At 39.3% G+C, this 19,777-nt stretch overlaps 1 protein-coding gene across 2 annotated transcripts in view; it reads right to left on the minus strand.

Moving 5' to 3' along the window:
• Positions 1–19,777, minus strand: part of LOC122815197 — a 366,575-nt gene that overhangs the window by 100,706 nt on the left and 246,092 nt on the right. For both annotated transcript variants that reach the window (XM_044087491.1, XM_044087490.1), the window contains exons 6-7: positions 10,737–10,857; positions 10,557–10,644 (exon numbers count right to left, since the gene is read on the minus strand). In XM_044087491.1, the coding sequence (XP_043943426.1) occupies positions 10,557–10,644; positions 10,737–10,857 (209 nt within the window). The remainder of the gene's footprint in view (positions 1–10,556; positions 10,645–10,736; positions 10,858–19,777) is intronic.

The following is a 19,777-nucleotide window of genomic DNA, read 5'->3' on the forward strand; positions in this document are numbered from 1 at the left end:
CCTCAAGTCTGTTTTTAAACCTTAATTCACAAATGTTTAACTTGAGAAACATTAGTTTTCTGACCTCTGCAGCGCTTCGCTGTACTTTGACCCATACCTTATTTTATTTTATTATTTTTATTTGTATTTTCATTTTGCATAGTTTCGTTCAGGATTTGTATGTTTTATTTTTGTCAGGTTCTGCATTGTGGTCTGACTTGATTTTTGCTTACTTCTAGACACATACACCTTTTTGCGTAAGCAACAATGAGATCTTAATGTTTAGACCCATGGTATTTTGATGTGCTATGTTTACCTATTGTCAATGTCATTGAACACCAACAGCTGTGGATTTACTTAGGTGTTGCGTTTCTTTCTTTCTTTCTTTTGTCTTCTGCTACTTTATTTATTACCTTTTTCGTACACAGTATAAACTCATTTGCAGAACAATGTGCCGTATTCATGGGCACAATTGTGAACTGATTTTTCATTTGTTTGGCTATCCGCCTTTTTCGCATGCTTAGCACCTGCATGGTTCTTGAATGAAGTACCATCTTGTGAATCCGGGGGTTTGTTTGTTTTGATTTAGACGTGTCTTCCACGCAATGCCTTGCCATATTTTTTCTGAAACAGCTGCATTTTGACTTGTTTTGGCTGCTACAACTGTGTATACTAAAAGCTTAGAAAGTGTTCTCATCGCAGCTTGGTGCTTTACCCATTGCTCAAGGAACATTTAAAAAAAAAAAAAAAAATTATTTTTCATATACTGTCGTTGCATTCTGTTGGCGTTGAAATGACAAGCAATTTCTGTGTTAGATTTTTAACACAGAAATAAACATATTCGGTTATTTAACATTAGAAATAACATTTCTTTTATTAGAAACGCCTTTGAAATTCCAGTTATTGCAGACTCCTAGTTGAGTTGCATTGTTTATTTATTCATTGATTCTTCATTATGCATTAGAGATGTGTACTCCTTACTACCTTTTCTGTTAAGGAATGGATATTATATTTGTATATACTTAGTTGCAAGCATTACTTCATTTTCTTTTCTTTTTAATCACAAGATTCTGTATGAGTTTTGTTTTACCCTATGAAAAGTTGTTTGCTAAAATGTATTTTAAGGGAAACAAACAGTATTTACACTTGATTAGGTACATGAATCTTCACTAAGACATTCTTGGTTACTTTTATCAAGTCCATGTTTCTTTTTTGAAAACTTTTTTATGTTTGACACCCTGTCTACACTAAGTAGACATTTATTTATGCTTTTAATGTAATACAACTTTAAATAGTGATGATAGTTTAGTTATGTAGTCTATGAAGAATGAGTTGAACTGGCTGGCTGTTTCAAGGTTGGAGAGGTTGGTGTCTGAGGGCAGGGATTTTCTTTGTTGCCAGGATGCAGCATGGATGAGATGGAGTACCAGAATTTTTTTGGATTTGTTGAGTGCAAGGTCTAGAGTTTGGAGAACTGGGCTTTGCGGTCTTTAGTTATTAGTTTTTTGTGGAGTTTCATAGTTGCTTATACTCTAGGAGGGTGTTAGGAGTTTTTATGTTTTTGATATTGTTTCCATTTTTGTCCCTTTGGTGCAAGGCTAGTTTAGTATCTTTTGATAACCATGGGCAGGGTTTGGTAATGATGCATTTGGTTTGAGGGAGGGGGCTTGCTAATTGAGAAGGGTTAGGAATGAGTGGTTAAAGCAGGAAACAGCATCATCTAGAGGAAGGGTTTTTAGAGGGGACCAGTCAGTATGCTTTAAGCATTTGTAGAAAGTTAGAGGGTTGAAAGGGAGAGGCTGCGGGTTTGGATGTAGTGGTGTTGTTTATGTAGTGGAGATGGGAGATGGTCAGCGAAGGCTGGTAGGTGATTGCTGAGAGAATCAGGTAATGTTCCAGCTTTGGTGATAAGGTTTGGGTGAGTTGTTAGGAACCAGTCAATGATGGTACCAGAGATACCATCTTTATTTGGTCTGTTTGGAGATTGTATTAGTTGGGAGAAGTTGCACAGGTTGATTGTGTGGGACGGGGCTTCAGAGTTAATAGTATTCCAGTTGATGTTGGTAACATTATGGTTTATACGGATACTATATGCAAACATTGACCAATTCAGAATTTGGTTTACTGAAATACTAATATTTATTAAACTAGGGAACTCATATTTACCTTTGTTGAAAGACATTGTGTGGTTCAAACATGAATATGGCTGTAGCATTTGTATCCCACAGAGGATGATATTATAAAAATTCATGATTATACTTAAAGAATTTTCATCCAGTGACTCAGCAGCCTGAAATGAAATGACTGCAGTCAAAGTTTGGAACTTCTAGGTCTGTATATGTTTAGCAACAGATGTTACACGAGTGATGTCATACTAGCATAGTACTGTTGTGTAAGTTGAACCTACCATAACAGTAGATATTCGAATAATCACTGCTGCAGTAGCCTTTGCTATATGGGTCATATCCTGCCAAAGATGCAACAGCTGGCCAGCTTCCAAAGCTTCAGGGCAACTTCCACATGCATAAACTGTCAAAGAACTCGAGCTGAACTGACTAAAAGACAATTTTGGGTGCAAAGTCCTTCAGACCTTTCCTGTAGGCTGAGAGAGGGATGCTGAGCCTTGAAAGAACAATGCTAGGCACAACACAATATATATAAATGTCTACACCCTGGCATAAAAATACACCAAAAAACAAGGGGACAGATTGAGGGAGCAGCTACTGTGGTAGTGATCATTCAAACATCAACTGTTATGGTAAGTTCATCTTAACATAACTGTACTGCGTTCTTCATATTGATTACTGGTGCAGTAGCTTTAGCTATATGGGTAGATTACATTTGGTAGGAGGAAGGAAAATGGTCCAGGAACCCATGGAGAATGGTTCTAGCAAAACTTCATCTAGAGCTACAGAAGGAATCAAGCTTATAATGCTTTGTAAAAGTATGTGCAGAGGACCAAGTTGCAGCTTCTAGAATATTTCTAGAATCCAACCCTTTCCAAAAAGCCATAGATGAATCCTAGGCCCTGGTAGTGTACACCTTGACCCTGCCTAGAAAAGTTTTGTTATGGTGAGTATAACAAAATGTAATAGTCTTAGACAACCACTTGGAAATAGTCTGTTTTGACACAGGTTCATAGGTTCATAGGTAGGTACTAGGCTATCAGCCCAAGGGCCTACGTAAGCCTAGCCAACAAGGTTCCCTGGCTTACGCCACCCAAGAAAGTTATTTTCCTGTGCCACCATCAAGCAGAGACACAGAAGTGATCCCCGGGGTGTATTTCCTATTTCCCATCCACTCATCAAGATTTTTCTTGAAGAGTGCTAATGAAGAACTTTGCTTGACATAGATGCGTAACCTATTCCAGAGTATGGGAAGTCTCTGGGACAGGAATCTATCCCTCCAGCATGTCCTGTTTATTGTGGTGACAAGGTTTAGGTCCCTAGAGCATGTAGCTTGGAGAGATTGGGGTTTCTTAAGGTGTAGCATGTCCAACAGCTCTGGGTTTGACATAGCTTTATATGTTAGGCAGAGATCACCTCGGAATAGGCGATATGCTACAGAGTAAAGCTGGAGTTTTTTGAGGCGTAGTGTAGGGCATTTGTTTGAGGCCAGTAATCCACTTTGTGAGGTACTTCTGTGGCCTTTCCAGCTGCTGCAGATGTCTTGTGAGGTACATTCCAAAAGGGGCATTGTACTATATAATGGGTCTAATGAGTGTCGAGTAGAGAGGAACAATGACCTCTTTTTTCCTGGATGAGAACCCTTTTGTGATGAGGTGTGCCACGTAGAAGGACTTCCTGACTAATGTGGCAATGTGATTATCAAAGGAGAGACTACTGTCCACCTGGGTCCCAAGGTCTCTTATCACAGACTCGGCATTAAGTAGACTGCCGTCTATGTGGTAGTTCATGGGTACAGAGTTTTTACCAAAGGTGATGACAATGCACTTTTTGGCATTGAGCTTGAGGCCATGGCTCTGACACCAGGCATCTGTCTCAGTGAGGCTCTTCTGTAGGATGTCCACATCATTTGGGGACTCAACTATGGCTCCTAGTTTGCAGTCATCTGCGAACTTTGTTAGCCAAAGAACTTCCTTGTTAGCTTGTACTTCAGAGAAGTAGATACCAAACAGGAGAGGTCCCAGGACTGAACCCTGTGGTACTCCACTTGTCACTGGTTTGAAGTCAGATTTGGAGTCTGCAACTTTTACAGTGTGGGTTCTGTCAGTGAGCCAGTTGGCAACCCATCTTGTGATGTAAGTATTTATACCTAGTTTAGTGAGTTTATCTATAATTTCAGAATGGGGGATTGGTGTTGAAAGCCTTGGCGAGGTCAAGATAGGCTGTGTGAACCACCTAACCCTCGTCTACAGCTTTGGTGACTGCCTCAAGGAAGTCGATCAGGTTCAGGAGGCATGATCTGCCTTTCACAAACCCGAACTGGGTGGGGTCCAGAATTTGGAGGTTACCAATGTCTTTGTTTATGAGTTCCATGATGATAGATTCCATGGCTTTACAGACCAGGCTCATCAGGCTAATAGAGAAATAATTCCCGGGATCAGTGGTGGCTCCCTCTTTGTAGCGTGGGATAACTGTTACTGTGCGCCATTCAGTGGACACAAAGGCTGATATGAGGCTATGATTGAACATGGTGCTTAGTTGGGGAGCCAGTTCATTCTGAAGTTTGTGTAAAACACAGCCTGGGATGTTGTCTGGTCCCATGGATGCTGTGTTTTTGGCTTTAGAGAGTGCAGCTTTTACCTGCATAGCTGTGATTACAGGGACTCTGCATTCTTCCTGTATAGATATGGGCCCTTTAGGGGGTGAGAGGGGGGTAAAGTTAGCACTGAACCTATCTGCCAGGATGGTGGCAATATCAGTTGGTTCTGTAATTTTTGTGCCGTTGTGCTGTAACTCAGAGCAGATCTGGGTGTTGCCATTGAGATTCCTGACATAGCTACAGAATGCTGTGTGGTTGTCCTTAGAATCAGTGGCGATTTTGTTTTCATAGCTAGCTTTGGAGTATCTTATAAGGGATCTTAGCTTTTTACTGAGGCTGACCATGGAGGTCCTCCACTCATGGGATTTTACTCTCTTTTGCAACAATTTCTTCCTTTTGTTGTAGAGTTTGTTTACGGCAGGGGACCACCAGACTGGCTTCCTTTTTTTTGGAGGATAGCGTCTTGGTTCTGTTTGGGTTAGCATGCTCCATGCACTTGTGTAAGTGTATTGTCCATCTGCATGGGTGTCATGAAGTTCACCACTTTTGTCTTAAGAAGCATGAAGTTGGCTTTGGAGAAATTTTTTTACCATGGTTTCCTTAATGGGGGGTGGGGGTAGGATGTGGATATCTAGGGTGATTAGCTTATGGTCGGATCTGACCAACGAGGAGTTGACTTCAGGTGTGGAACACCGGTCACTCATGTTGGTAATGACTAGGTCTAGGATATTGTTGCCCCTGATGGGGGTGTGGATACATTGATCCAGGGCATTCAAATTTATGAATTCCAGAAAGCTTTGAGTGAAGGAGTTGGTACATGAGTAGTTTTCCTGTTACTGGTGGGGTAGTTGAAATCACCCATTATTAGTATGTTTGGTTGAACCCAAATATTTTCCAGTATATCAAGAAAAGAGGAGTGGAAATCCTGGGGCATGGTGGGGAATCTGTAGCAAGCTACAATTTGGATTGCAGTTTTGCCCAGAGTTAGTTGCACTTGGATAACCATAGCTGCATTATACTGAGCAACTAGCCTGGAGGTGTGGATATCCTTAATGAATATGGACACACCTCTGCCTTTCGTGTTCTGATCCAGGTTAGATGGCCGAAAAGTGTGGTATGAGTTATAGCCTGGTAATGCAGGGGTGCACTCTGGAGCCTTGCACCAGGTCTCAGTCACTGCACAGATGTCGATGTTCTCCATTTTAAGGAGTGCCTCGAGGGAGTGCATTTTGAGATTTAGACTTCTAGCATTAAGTAGCATTACCTTCAGTTTTTGCTTGCCTGTTCCTGTTATGGTGGTGAATTTGTCATTTGAACCTTGCCTAAAAAAGGCACTATAGGGGTGGCTTTTGCCAGTATCCAGAATCCCAGGGGTGGCAGGTGCAGGCCATCGCTGGCAAAAATTGTGGTCTATCGACCATGTCGTCCCAGGCAGACAGATACTGGATCCCCTTAGAATGACACCAGAAGCTTAGCCAACTATTGAAGTCAATCATTTTGGCCTTGTACTGCAGTATCATTCTGGGTGATGGCAGGATGCTACTTAGGGCTAGGGTCATACCTGACTGAGCTACAAGATCAGAGAGCTCTTCCATGTCTCTTTTCATGTAGTCCAGGGAGGTACGTCTCAGGTCATTCACACCAACATGGACAATGACAGAGTCATATTTGTATTTGTTGTGGAGTGACCTGAATGCATGGTTTATGTGGCAGATCCTGGCATCTGACAGGTAGCTGACAGTAACCTTCTCCTTGTTTAGCCTTGTGAGTGGGACATCTGTGTGCCTGATTATAGCGTCACCTATGATTAGTGTGTTGGGTATGTTGTTTTGCCTTATGGGCTATAGTTGAGTGGCACACTGAGTCTGTGGGCTGTGTGTCATTTGGGTTGTGTTGGGAGGTGGAGGTTGATTGCGTTTATGCTTTGGAGGTCTCTGTTGCTTGAGCAGATTATTACTGAGAGCCTCCATTAATGTTTTTGTGTTTCTATATGTGGATTTTGGTGGTGTAGGTTTAGTGGGACTATGTGATGAGTGTGGTGTGGTGCAAGTGTTTACCTTCTCCTCTTGACTGTAAAGTTCAGTCTTGGATGGAGACAGCTTTACCTCCAGTTTGGCTGAATAAGAGCATCTCTCACAGGTTGTAGTGTTGGGTGGTAGGAGGAGAGGGTTGTCTGTGTACATGACGCAGTTGCTACATTGTCCCAAGATGCCCAGCTTCATCAGATAGACGGGAGAGAACACTGGGAGCTGACCCTTGGACATGCCTGAATAAAAAACTATTTTCCTCTAGACAAGTGAGGAAAGTGAGTACAAAAGCTGTTTTTCTCTAAGCAAGTGAGGAAAGTAAATACAAAAACTGTTTTGCTCTAGGTAATGAGGAAGGTTAATTGCTGTAGTAATTTGTAGCTTACTTAGTGCTTACAACAAGTTCTGATCAAGTGCTGAGAACGAATAAGCAAATTCATGTGCTAAAACCAAGAATCTGTATCTGAAGTAGACTAGTTACAGGAAAGAAACAAGTGCAAATGCGGCTTTTAAATCAGAAAGTTGAGAGTGATGGAAAAATTGCCCAAACCGCCAATAACTACAATTTCTGGGCCAGAAACCACTCCTTATGTGGTAGATAGGTTACCTAGTGCTTACCACTTTCACTAATAAGCTAGAAGGCTTCCCTCCAACACAGAAAGCCTTTGGGAGACTCAGGAGCTTACAAACAGTACTGGATACAGCAAATCTGTATCTGGACTAGACTAGTTACAGGAATGGGTGGAAACAAGTGCGAATGCGGGCTTTTAAATCAAAGTTGAGAGAAATGGAAAAACTGCCCAAACGGCCAATAACTACAATTTCTGGGCCAGAACCACTCCTTATGTGGTAGATAGGTTACCTAGTGCTTACCACTCCCACCGGTAAGCTAGCAGGCTTCCCTCCATAACAGACAGGCCTGGGGGGGGGGGGGCTCAGAAACTTACAAACAGTCCTGGATATATCAAATATGTATCTGGACTACACTAGTTACAGGAAAGGCAGCAAGCAAGTGTAATTTTTTTTTGTTACACTTAAGCAGAACACAGGGAGATTTTAGCAAAGTTTTTTTTTTTTTTTTTACTCACTGACCTATCACTCCTCAACATTGACTGCATCAGAGTTGCCACTGCTTCCTGTTCCTTCCTTTGCTGTCCAGCTTGAAATGAATGTTTATACTGGTTTCCTGTGAAAGGCTCCAAAGTATCTTCATATGGCAACTGACAAGTTGCTTCCCGTTTAACTGATTTCTCCTCAATCTGGATACCTATTGCTGTAGCCTGCTATGGTGCTTTCTGAGTTAGATTTTCTACATTGAATCCTTCACTTTGCAGGTACTCCATAACCTCAGTTTCTGTTTAACTTCTCCATTACTAATCGTCTTTTCTACTTTTCCTCTTTGTCTTATTTTTTTTTTTTTTAGTATTATAAAGTCTTCCATGTCCAGATTCCTTTGCCTGTATTTTTCTTTAAATATCTTTGGTGCTGCTCTTTTTGTATTGATTAGTTTTGCTTTCTCCTTTGCATAAATATTACACCATATTAAATCTTTTTTCTTTCCCATGTTCATATTTCTTCTTCAGATGTCTCCTGAGCTTCCTGTTTTCCTTACTTTAGGGACTTGTTCCATCATGCTGTGATGTAACCTGTGTTAGAACCTGTACACCAAATCCTTCACTTCACAGGCATTTCATAACTTCAGCTTCTATTTTTTTAACTTCTACTTTACTAATCTTCTTTCCTACATTCCCTTCTTGTGATGTTATTTTTTATTGTGAAATTTTTCATATCTGGATGCTTTTCCTGTATTTCTATTTGAATATCTTTGTGGCTGCATTTTTTGTATTGATTAATTTGGCTTTCAACTTTGCATATATATTGCACCATATCAAATCTTTTTTTCTTTCCCATGACCATATTTCTTTTTTTATACTTTTCAAAAATCTCTAGGTTTTGTAGTTTATATTTTTACACTTCCTCGGATGCTTCTTTTTCCAAACAGATCAGAGTTTCTTGGTCTATATAATGTTTTTGACAAATATGTTGTATTAATGAACACAAATTTTTACTTGAAACTTCTGACAGTTTTTCTAGTGGAAGTATTTTTCTTTCCTGTAATTTCTCTCTTAATCTTTTTGTGTATCTTCTGTCTGGAAATTTGGGCCTTTTTGCATAATAGTAGCAATACATAATTTCTTTCTTATTCTCTATAGTCCGTTTTATTGTCTTTATGGCTCTTCTTTGGCCTGTTTTTGTGGTATTTCTGGACTCTTACTTTCTTCTACAACAGGGGGCCATCCTCCCCCTGGGCCTGGCCTGGCTCCATTGTAGGAATGTTTCTGTATATTGAGGATCCTACACTGTCATTTTTTCCAGTGCTGGCACCAGTGCGCCTACCAAGATTGGCCAATTTTTTATGCTGGGTCTTGTGCACCCAGCTATCTTTTTTAATTTTTGACCTACTTCTGTCAATGATACATGCTATATAAAACACAGTCTATATATCAGTGTCGTCTTGGTGAGATTTTGTGAAAAACAGCATCCACCTCATAAGTGTACTCATCAAGATTGAGGATGGATTCAATTTCAGCACTACTCTCCTTTGCTTACTGACTCATCATCTGTCCATCTGGACCCCTATGACCTCCGGTATGATTTATTTGATACTCGAGGAGGGTCATCATTCTTCTGTATAATTTGGTAATTTGGCTAGCTACATTGTGAAATGCCATGTTATACAGTCTCATATCTAAACCAGTGGATCAGCTGTAGATGGTTAAGACTTTCCTCAGTAAAAGAACAGACCCATCACTGAGTATAATGATTGTCTGCATATGTTTCCAGATCCCTGACTACTGGATCAAGTCTTGGGGGGGGGGGTCTTATCAATGGAGCAATTAGCCTGGGTGTCATTTTTCTCAAAATAACACTGGGCTTATCTGGAATATGAACCTAGGACCTTTTACACCCAAAGTGAGAATTATATCCCTAGAATAACAAGCCACTTGTCTTTGGGATGGGGGAACAAACTGGAAATCCCAGTGAAAACTTCACACAGAATGTTCCCCAACTGGGATCTATATCAGAGAAACACTCACAGCAGTCCTTAAGAATTCTAGATGAGTAACTTGAAATTTTCTGTAAATGAAAGAAAAATCTTAACACATCCAGAAAACAAAACTATGCTTTGTCTAATGACTTTTGGGATTCTGTTTTAGGATATTGCATGGTCAAAATGAAGGCCAGCTATTGGAAGCCATCTCAAATAGCTGGTACAATAAACAGTTTGTTTTCCCAAAATGAGCGGCATCATTCATTTAGATACAAAGTCTTAGCCTCCTTCAAAGACCCTCAGCGTTCTCTCTCAATCACTCTGCTTCCTGCAACCCCTAACCCCAATTACCACAATCAGCTCAAGAAAAAACAAAGCTGAAGGAGAAGTGACAAATGTGATGCTCCAACAGACTGCTGTGAAATTACCCCATCTGACCAGGAAATAACAGCTTTCCATTGAATGAGCTGAAGAAATCTGGCTTTGATTGGCCTTATAATACATTTTGTTTAATTCTGAGTGTTATCATTTTGTTTCAGTTTTGAACTTAGCCTAAGTCTGAGCCTGATGGAAAATTGTCTTCTGATTTCCTAAAGGTCAGAGCCCAGCTTGGTCAGTAGCTGCAAAAATACTGTACCACTACAAATCAAAGTGATATACTGGACCTCCCCTCCCCTGTGTTTAACACCTAATAAATAATGCTATCAGTGAACTCTTCAAGATCTCTTTTTGGCCTGTTAATTGCTCTGTGTTAGCCACTAATAATTACCTACCCATTGCCATCAGTCTTTGGCAGGGTGAAAGCTGGGCGACGTCTGACTTTTCTTTTTGTGCCAGATTGCAAGTTGATCTGAACCATTTCTGCAGGAAAAAAAAGTGTCATATATTTAAAGTAAAGTTTACAGCTCATGTAACACAATGAAATATAACTTTAAATATAAATAAAAATACACCTCTAAAAGAAATCTTGTAAGAATTTTGACTAATTGTAAATTGATATGAGCCACGTTTATTTTCTTGATATTTTCTCTCAATTGCTGCACTTGTGATGGATATGCTCTTTCCTTTGGAGTCCTGCATAATGGAAAGAGGAAAAATAAATTTTGTTATTCAGTTGGCATAGTTTAACGTGGTGCAATCAGATTTATATAGCTATCTGTTGTTTATCACAGTAGACCACCAGCATTACAGTCCGCATTATTACAGTTCAAGTCAGTTAGCTCACTGCAGTCACATGACTAACGCAGTTTGTATGAACGAAGCTTGGGAAATCATCTCTTGATGAAATCTGATTCCCGCAAATGGTCTGGCTAGAAAAGTCCTTCCCAAATAAACACTGAAACAGATATTATAAGTGCATTATCAAAGGTTTATGTTAACTTATCTTTGTTACTGGAGACTGTACCTACTACAGTTTTCCAACTAAATATTCTGATTCAGTTAATTAAATTATTATACCTTAGGTTAAGATTATACTTCTTGGAAGTATTCCTGGATTTTGGTAACCTGTTCATACTAACTCGTTGTGGTAAGTCACCTTTTCAGTTAAATGCATTTAAAGACTCATGAAATGAAAAGGACAGTTCTTTGACTCAAATGACTCCCTTTGTATGTGCTTGATTATTTATCTATTCCATCTTGGTAACTAAGTAGACTCTTTCAAGGATGGTCATGCATTAGTTAAACAAAAATATTGCATGTAGCATTTTAGGTTTAGGTGGCTTTGTGGCCCCTTTATACCACAGATGAAAATCCTGCTGTTAAAAACATTTTCATCAACCTGAATACAGGAACTGGCTTCCTTAGAAGAAATGATCTGCTGAAAAGGTTGTATAAGAATGCAAGATAAATAAAGCAGGAATTGTTGTGCATGTTTGGTCAAAGTGGCAGTATGTGAAATGGTGAATGAATACTGTGAGTGTAAAAGATGGTAAAACATGATAAAAGATGGTGTGTTGTTCTTTTACAAAAGAAACAAGGATACTTGTCTCTGCATTGACTTAGTGTAAAATGTCAGCATTTATTGCTGACTCCTCATCACAGCAGACTTAAGACATCAGAGTAACATCACACTGTTATCACTGCTCCATAACCCATTGGATTATTTTAAATATGCCCATTTATTTGTAGCAAAGTTATTGCATTACATACAAACTAGTGGCCAATAGCACTCCATCATGAGTAGTAGCATCTTGTGTATGATGTTTAACTTAATTAAAAATTAAATACCATTTTCAGGAATTAAAATACAAACCAATAGCTGGTATTTTTTTTTCTTTAGTTTTGCCGTGCATATGCTCTCGGGTCACTTGTGCATATGACAGAAGTCTAAACGAGAGGAGCAGGTAACGTAAAGCTTTCACTAATTCAGTAATGTATAGTCAAGCTGCACAAACTCTTAGAGCAAAAAATCTGGACAAAGCCCTAAATAAAGGGGGGGACAAAGGCCTAAAAAGGGACAATTTTTAATATTACTCTTAAAAACTTAGAAAATTGATAGAAAAACAGATTTTGCGTTAGCATGAATTTTCTGAAGGGTATGAAGCTTGAAACTCAAATGTCTGTCATTATTTTCTAACTTCAACCCTCAATGATTTACCAACAATGTGTTAGAAAACCTCAACTTTATGATAAACAGACCAAAATTATGAGGCAAAAATCTGATCATTCTGCAAAAATATGTACATTTGAGAGCTATGCCACACAGTAATTGACAGAGTTCCTAGCAAGGAGGAAATCTGCCTTGCCCTGAGGTAAACTGGCCTTGGAACTATTACAGATAAAGAGTGTGGCTCCTGATAGGTACACCATTAGAATCTTAAACCATATAATATTTCGTAATTACTCCACAGATTTAAATGATCTAAACAGTATGGACCCTATTTATCTAGATACTTTGAAACACAAATAAATCAGATGCATTCCATTGCATGTAGATAACTGAATTTATATAATATTTGAATTTGTGTGGAGCAAATACTTATGCAAATAAATATGTATTTTTAAAATTCTTCAGGAAAAAATACTTTGATATTTTATTTAGCAATTAATGCAGCAACAAAAAGATATGGTGCACTGACTTATAGCTATAAGAAGGAGTTTGCAGCACAAAACAATGAGCCAGAAAGGCAAATATACCATGCTGCACAGAAAAATAAATGTTGTACTGAGCCATATTTGTGAAAGAAAGTATAACTAAGTATACCTAAACTTTTCATCAGGACTTTATTCAGATGTTACATTGCACTGACACCATTTCTGAGCTGAGCTGCAGAGAGAGGAACTGTCATCTCACTTGTTTGATAAGTTTAGCTTCGACCAAAAAGTGTTTGCTGTCTTATGTTTTTTATTAACTTAAGTTTGTTGACTTTCTGACTTAATTATTCATTAAATAAAATCGGTTTACAATCTAGATTAGTTGGTTTACAGCTTCTTAGAACTGTGGGTTTGCAATTCATCTTATGTCGTATTTTGTTGAGTAGTTGGTTATGGATTTGTAGACTTTGCAGCTATAACTTGGCGCTTAATCTAAACTTATTCAATCCACCCAAAAAACTTTAAAGAAACAACATTACTAGTCATATAATATAGAGTCTTAAGGAAGGTAGCCTTCACATTCTAAATGAGGAGGGGTATTTCACGCAGTGAAGCAATAGCTTGACACTTCCTGGGTCCTATCAGTGAGCCATCTAGCTATCGAGCATGTTAGAAATGGGTTTATACCTAGTTGCACATGTTTGTTGACAATGCCTGAGTAGGGTATTTTATCAAATGCTTTAGCCAGATCTAGGCAAGCAGTATGATCTGTTTTCCCCTCACACATTGCCTTACTGATCTTTTCAAAGAAGTCCACCAGATTCAGTAAGCATGACCTTCCTCTAACAAAGCCAAACTGGGATAAATCCAGTGTCTAGAGGTCTCCTATGTCCTTGTTGATAATTTCCATGGCTGTATAATTAAGACAAGTCCAACTGATGGGTCTGTAGTTTCCAGGATCTGTTGAAGTTCCTTCCTTATGAAGGGGGATGATCATCTCAGTCCTCTATTTATGTGGCACAGAGCCTGTTTAAGACTGTTGTTAAATAATGATGCCAGGGGTCCTGATAACTCATATTTTAGACTATTCAGGAGGCCTCCTTGGATGTTATTGGGGTCAGTGAGGCCATGTTCTTGCTTTTAGTTGAGTGCAAATGTACATACTCCCTAGTTGGAGGGGTTATGTTTGAGGGTATTTTTGAGGGGATGGTTGGGGTAAACTTGGAACTGAATTTGTCAGGTTCACTATATTGCCAAGCTCAATGAATGTGGCACCATTAACCACCTGTTCAGCACATAGCTGTCTGTGCCTTTGAGGTTTCTGACATAGCTGTAGAAAGCCTTATGGTTTTCTTTTATTTGGCAGGCTATCTTAACCTCAAAATTGGCTTTGTTTGACCTAATTAGCCCTCTTAGTTGCCTATTTACTTTGATGAGAGAGTGTCTATCTTTACAGGAATTACCCTTCCTGATTTTTGCCACAGTTTTTTTCCTTATGTTAGATATTTTGTTTAATGTGGTATTCCACCAGGATAGTTTGTTTCTGTGGATAGTCATGGGCTTACTTCTGGTAGGTACATCAGCTTCTCTGCAGCCATTGACATTATTGTACAGAGTTTCTGAAAGCAATTTGTTCAAAGGATAGTACTAGGCTATCTGCCCTTGCAGGACATTGTAAACCTAGCCACATTTTCCAAAAACTAAGAATCAAACCCTGTACCTTGTGTTTATGAGGTATGAGGTAAACACCTTAACCATTAAGCCAACTCCAATCACAGTATTGGCTGCTGTGTTCTCTGGGTTTGGAGTGGCATTGAATTTTGACAACCATCACTTAGTAAGGTAATTTGTCTTGGAATAGTTCCTAACTGTTACTGGTTTTAATGGGATTATAGAGTTGATTTTGATTTCGGAGGAAACAGCTTTATAGTCGGACCTTACAGGAAGAAGAGACTTTTTTTGCAGTAGGGGTGTACTGTTCTTCCACATTTGCAAGCACAAAATCCAGGAGGTTCTAGCGGCTGTATTTACTACTTGGCCAGTGGTATTTGTATTTAAAAAGTCCTGGAATCTCTGTGCCTGTAGATTTGAGGCCATGTAGGATTGCCAGTCTATAAAGGGGTAAAGTCTCCCATGAGTAAGGTGTTAGGTTGGATGTAAGTGTCTCTAGTAGGTCCAAGTATGCATTGTGAGATTTTTGGGACATGGAGGGTGACCTGTAGCTAGCTAGTATATGGTATAGGATTTTTCCTATAGTGATGTATACCTGGAAGAACTTCAGCATGTCATTCTGTTTGACCAACCTAGTGGAACACTTGCTATGGATGTATACTGAGAAACATCTTTCAGCCCTTGTCTGTACAGCTACTGGTTTAAAGGTGTGGAAGGGCCTGAAACCTTGCTTTCCTGGGGTACTTTATGTCACTTTAAATCATATCTCAGTAACTGCACAGATGTCTATATTCTTGAGTGTGAGGAGGGTTTGGAGGGAGTGTAGTTAATCATGTAATAACTAGCTGTGAACGTGTTGCCAAAGAAATGATATTCAGTGTCTGACCAGTTGGAAGGAGTTGTGTAAATCTTTGACCAGTGGTTGGTGGTTTCTCTCTCCTCCGTGGGTATAAGTACACGCATAACATTTTACATTTTCTGCTCACATTTATTTGGTTCATTTTTATTACCTTCAATGTGTTCTCTTACATTATATGTTTTGTTTGTATTCTTTGTTTCTTGTTATTTTTCAACTCCCACCTGAGACTGAAATTGGTCCATCACTGGTTTACCCCAGTTAAAGAAATTCAAATAATAAATAAATAGAATATGAAGAATTTACCACACCTATGCAGTCTAATTAATGCAAAATCTAGATTCCTGTAGAACTAAGATAATCAGAATCAAATACCAACAAAACAAGATGAAGGTGTCACTATTAATTGTTAGAAAACTGAATAAAATGTGGACAAGCCCGAATCACGTCTTCCTGGGGAACACTGACACTGTTATCACAGAAACGTGGTTCAAGGATATTTGTGCTGCTCTACAGATTATGGGGATAGTGTCTATCGCTGGTGCAGACCCCGTGACAGAGGAGGTATTGTTTAAATCTTCATAAGAGATAATGTCAACTTCAGGCTAGAACCTGTACAAAATCTAGAGCATTTATCAGTGCTACAGTTATATGTGACTTTATGGGCTGCTGTTGCACCCCTACCATGATGACCAATCATCAGAAGGAGTTCCTAGTACAATAAATGGTTTCACTTCAACAGTGTTACTTGGAAACCTCAACTAAGGAGACATTGATGGGACAAACCACTGTTTAAATAATGTTGTTGTTGCACAGATCTTGCAATACAAACAGATTTTCATACAACTATCCATCCTTTTTCAATACCTAAATTACCCAATTCAGGGTTGTGGGGATGCTTAATAGCCTTCATTAATAACAGTATGGACAGGAGATTAAGGAAACCAAAAGGGTACAATAATATTTTAGACCAAGAACTTACAAAAGCCCATGTTGTTCCATAGAAATGATATTCCCACTATAAGGCTGGACAATGATGCTGTTAAAAGTTTGTCTTAAATTTAAAAAATCATGGTGACTCACAGGTCTGTATTTTTGGCAAATCTCAAATCTAATTAAGATTAATTTAGTAATATACTAGGCAGTTATGACTGAGAAGTATTATTTAGCACATGTATGAAAACAGTATTTGAGGATATTTTTGTGTGTGTATTTTTTCACCTGTTCTCCCCAGTCATGGTTGTGACTCCAGCATTAGTGCTTGTGCTGTGTACCTACCCTCCCCCACCATAACTGTAATGTTCGCATCAATGCATGGGCTGTGTACCTACTCTCCTTTGCCATTGCTGTTACCATTTGCATTACTGCTTGTGGTGTGTAGTTACCATCACTTGAACATTTGCATTAGTGCTTGTGCATGTACCAACTCTCCACTGCCATTGCTGTAACATTTGCATTAGTGCATGTGCTGTGTACCTCCTCTCTTCTGACATCATTATAACATTTGCATTAGCGTTTGTGCTATGTACCTACCCTCCGCTAACATTACTGTAACATTTGCATTAGTGCTTGTTCTGTGTTCCTCCTCTCCTCTGCCATCACTGTAAAGTTTGCATTAATGCTTGTGCTGTGCACCTACTCTCCTCTGTCACTGCTGCAATGTTTGCATTAGTGCTTGTGCTGTGCACCTACTCTCCCCTGACATCACTGTAACTTTTGCATTAGTGCTTGTGCTGTGTACCTACTCTCCCCTGACATTGCTGTAACGTTTGCATTAGTGCTTGTGCTGTGTACCTACCCTCCCTTGTCATAGCTGTAATGTTCACATTAGTGCTTGTGCTGTGTACCTGCTCTCCTCTGTCACTACTGCAGTGTTTGCATTAGTGCTTGTGCTGCGCACCTACTCTCCCCTGACATCACTGTAACTTTTGCATTAGTGCTTGTGCTGTGTACCTACTCTCCCCTGACATTGCTGTAACGTTTGCATTAGTGCTTGTGCTGTGTACCTACCCTCCCTTGTCATAGCTGTAATGTTCACATTAGTGCTTGTGCTGTGTACCTGCTCTCTCCTGCCATCACTTTAGCATTTTCATTAGTGCATGTGGTGTGTGCCTACTCTCCCCTGCCATTGTTGTAATGTTTGCATTAGTGCTTGCGCTGTGTACCTACTCTCCCCTGCCATTGCTGTAACTTTTGCATTAGTGCTTGCGCTGTGTACCTACTCTCCCCTGACATTGCTGTAACGTTTGCATTAGCACTTGTGCTTTGTACCTGCTCTCCTGTGCTATCACTTTAATGTTTGCATCAATACTTGTGCTGTGTTCCTAATCTCCGCTGCCACTTCTGTAATGTTCGCATTGGTGCTTGTGATGCATTGCAAGTGTACTTCTGTGTTTGTTGTCTTTGGTACTGTGGAGCAATGCATTGCATAATCAAGTATAGACCTCATGGTTGTCCTGATGGACCTCCACCTCTCTACCCAAAGGTTAGTGAGCTGACACCTATCACTCTTCTTCCACCCATCGATGGCAGGTCCTATTAATGAACTCAGGGTGGCTAGGTCAATGACAGGGCACAATTTTAAACAGCAGTTGTACAAGTTACATTACTTTCCCTTCAAGCTCACCTTTATGTACATATCCCCTAATGCCAAACAGAAATTAATTTAGTTTACCATTTCTTCTACTTTCATAAATAATTCATACTGGTGAATGTAATTACCTAGATACTCTTCTACAACATAACAGATATTTTGTGCATCTTACCTGAAAACATTTCCTATTGCATATTTTAGTTTTTCACTATGTATCTCTTCTAACCTATTCTTTTTTCAATCTTACTTTACATTGCTTCTGATTTGTATATTGAGTTCACAATGCAGTCTTGTCCATAGCTTTGTAAATATGCGTCTTTGCTTGCTAAATGTTTCTGTTATGTTATGTTGGTTGATTTGTGCAATATACACTGATCATTGGCTAATAAATGTTTATACTAATGACAGAATTCGTAAATATTTGCATATGATGTAAGGCTGTCTTGCATGGTCTTTGGTGGTATATAAATAATATATGATTCCTAAAATCTTGCTGCTCAACTGTGTAGTAATGCACAAGCAGGCGATGATGTTGTAGGTGTTACCTATGTAGATTAGGCCTCTATGTCATGGCTATCCTTGTTAATAGAGATGTTGCCCAGTACAGTGATTCAAAGATGCGCATATAATACAACTTTTGCTAAACATGCATATGGCTATTAACTGCACTGCATTCGTTCATTTCGTCAGGGAAGGCAGTGTCCTTAAGTCAGCCTAATCTAGTTTCACTGCTCAGTGCCATGTCGCTGCAGTGGACTGAATATAATGCCTGACAGCAGTGGTTAAAACTGCACAGTGCATACAATCTAAATATCCTCAGAAGGCCTTTAATGGCATTCATAAGCATGCTGATTATGTTTGTCTCTGAATAACAATGCAGCCAAGCTGTCCACCTCTGCCAAACTGAGCAGAGCATTCTGATAACCGTGATTTGTACAATATTTGTGCCCAAGGTCCAGTCAAAAAAAGAGCAATGGCCAGCAGGGCTAATCCAGTAAACACCACCGAAGTAAGGAAGACCAGAAGGAAATTAATTAGTGAATAAATGAATACATCCCTCTAAACCATGGAACAAAATAAATTCTTCAGTTTTTATAGTAGTACATATCAATAAAAATGTAAAATTACAGACGGAAACATTTATATTTTGCTATTTGTCATTATATCCCAGAGAAAATTAATAGTCATAATTTTGCCAAGTTAGAGATTGGACATTTATCTAAGATGATGTGACCCTGGAGTTAAAATGAATTCTGCCTCAAAGCCCTGTCCCTGTAGTCAGTCTACTACAGATTACTGAAGGGCAATATATGCCTAACCTACAAGGCATTCTGCGATCCAGCCCTGATGGATCGTTACACATTTGCAAAACAAACAGCACTAGAATTACCCAATCTAAAGATCTAAACCTCGTCTGTGACAAAAAGCAAGACATGTTGGAGGGACAGGTATGTGTCTCAGAGATTACCCTTTCAACGGAACAGATTCCCCACGTGAAGCAGAGTTCTTTCCTAAGCCTATTCAAATGCCATTTGGACCAATGGATGGGAAATCTCAAATTCACCCCTGACTTGTCACCTGTGTCTTTTATGGATAGGGGCAACCTGTAGATCCCCTAAGGCGCAGGTATATAGCAAAGCCATTCTAGTCCTTGAGCATTGATAATTGGGAAAATTGGGGCATGAATAACTAGGCTTAAAATGCCTTTAGGGCCATTACTCATAGATTCATAGGTAAATGCTAGGCTAGCTGTCCTTGTGGACTATTTTAAGCCTAGCTAATTTCCCTTTAATGAGAAACAAACCCTGTACCTTTTGTTTGTGAGGTAAACACCTTAA

This window comes from Protopterus annectens, chromosome 11.part0 (assembly GCF_019279795.1).
Source record: "Protopterus annectens isolate FY-2018-M chromosome 11.part0, PAN1.0, whole genome shotgun sequence".
Taxonomy (NCBI): Eukaryota; Metazoa; Chordata; order Ceratodontiformes; family Protopteridae; genus Protopterus; species Protopterus annectens.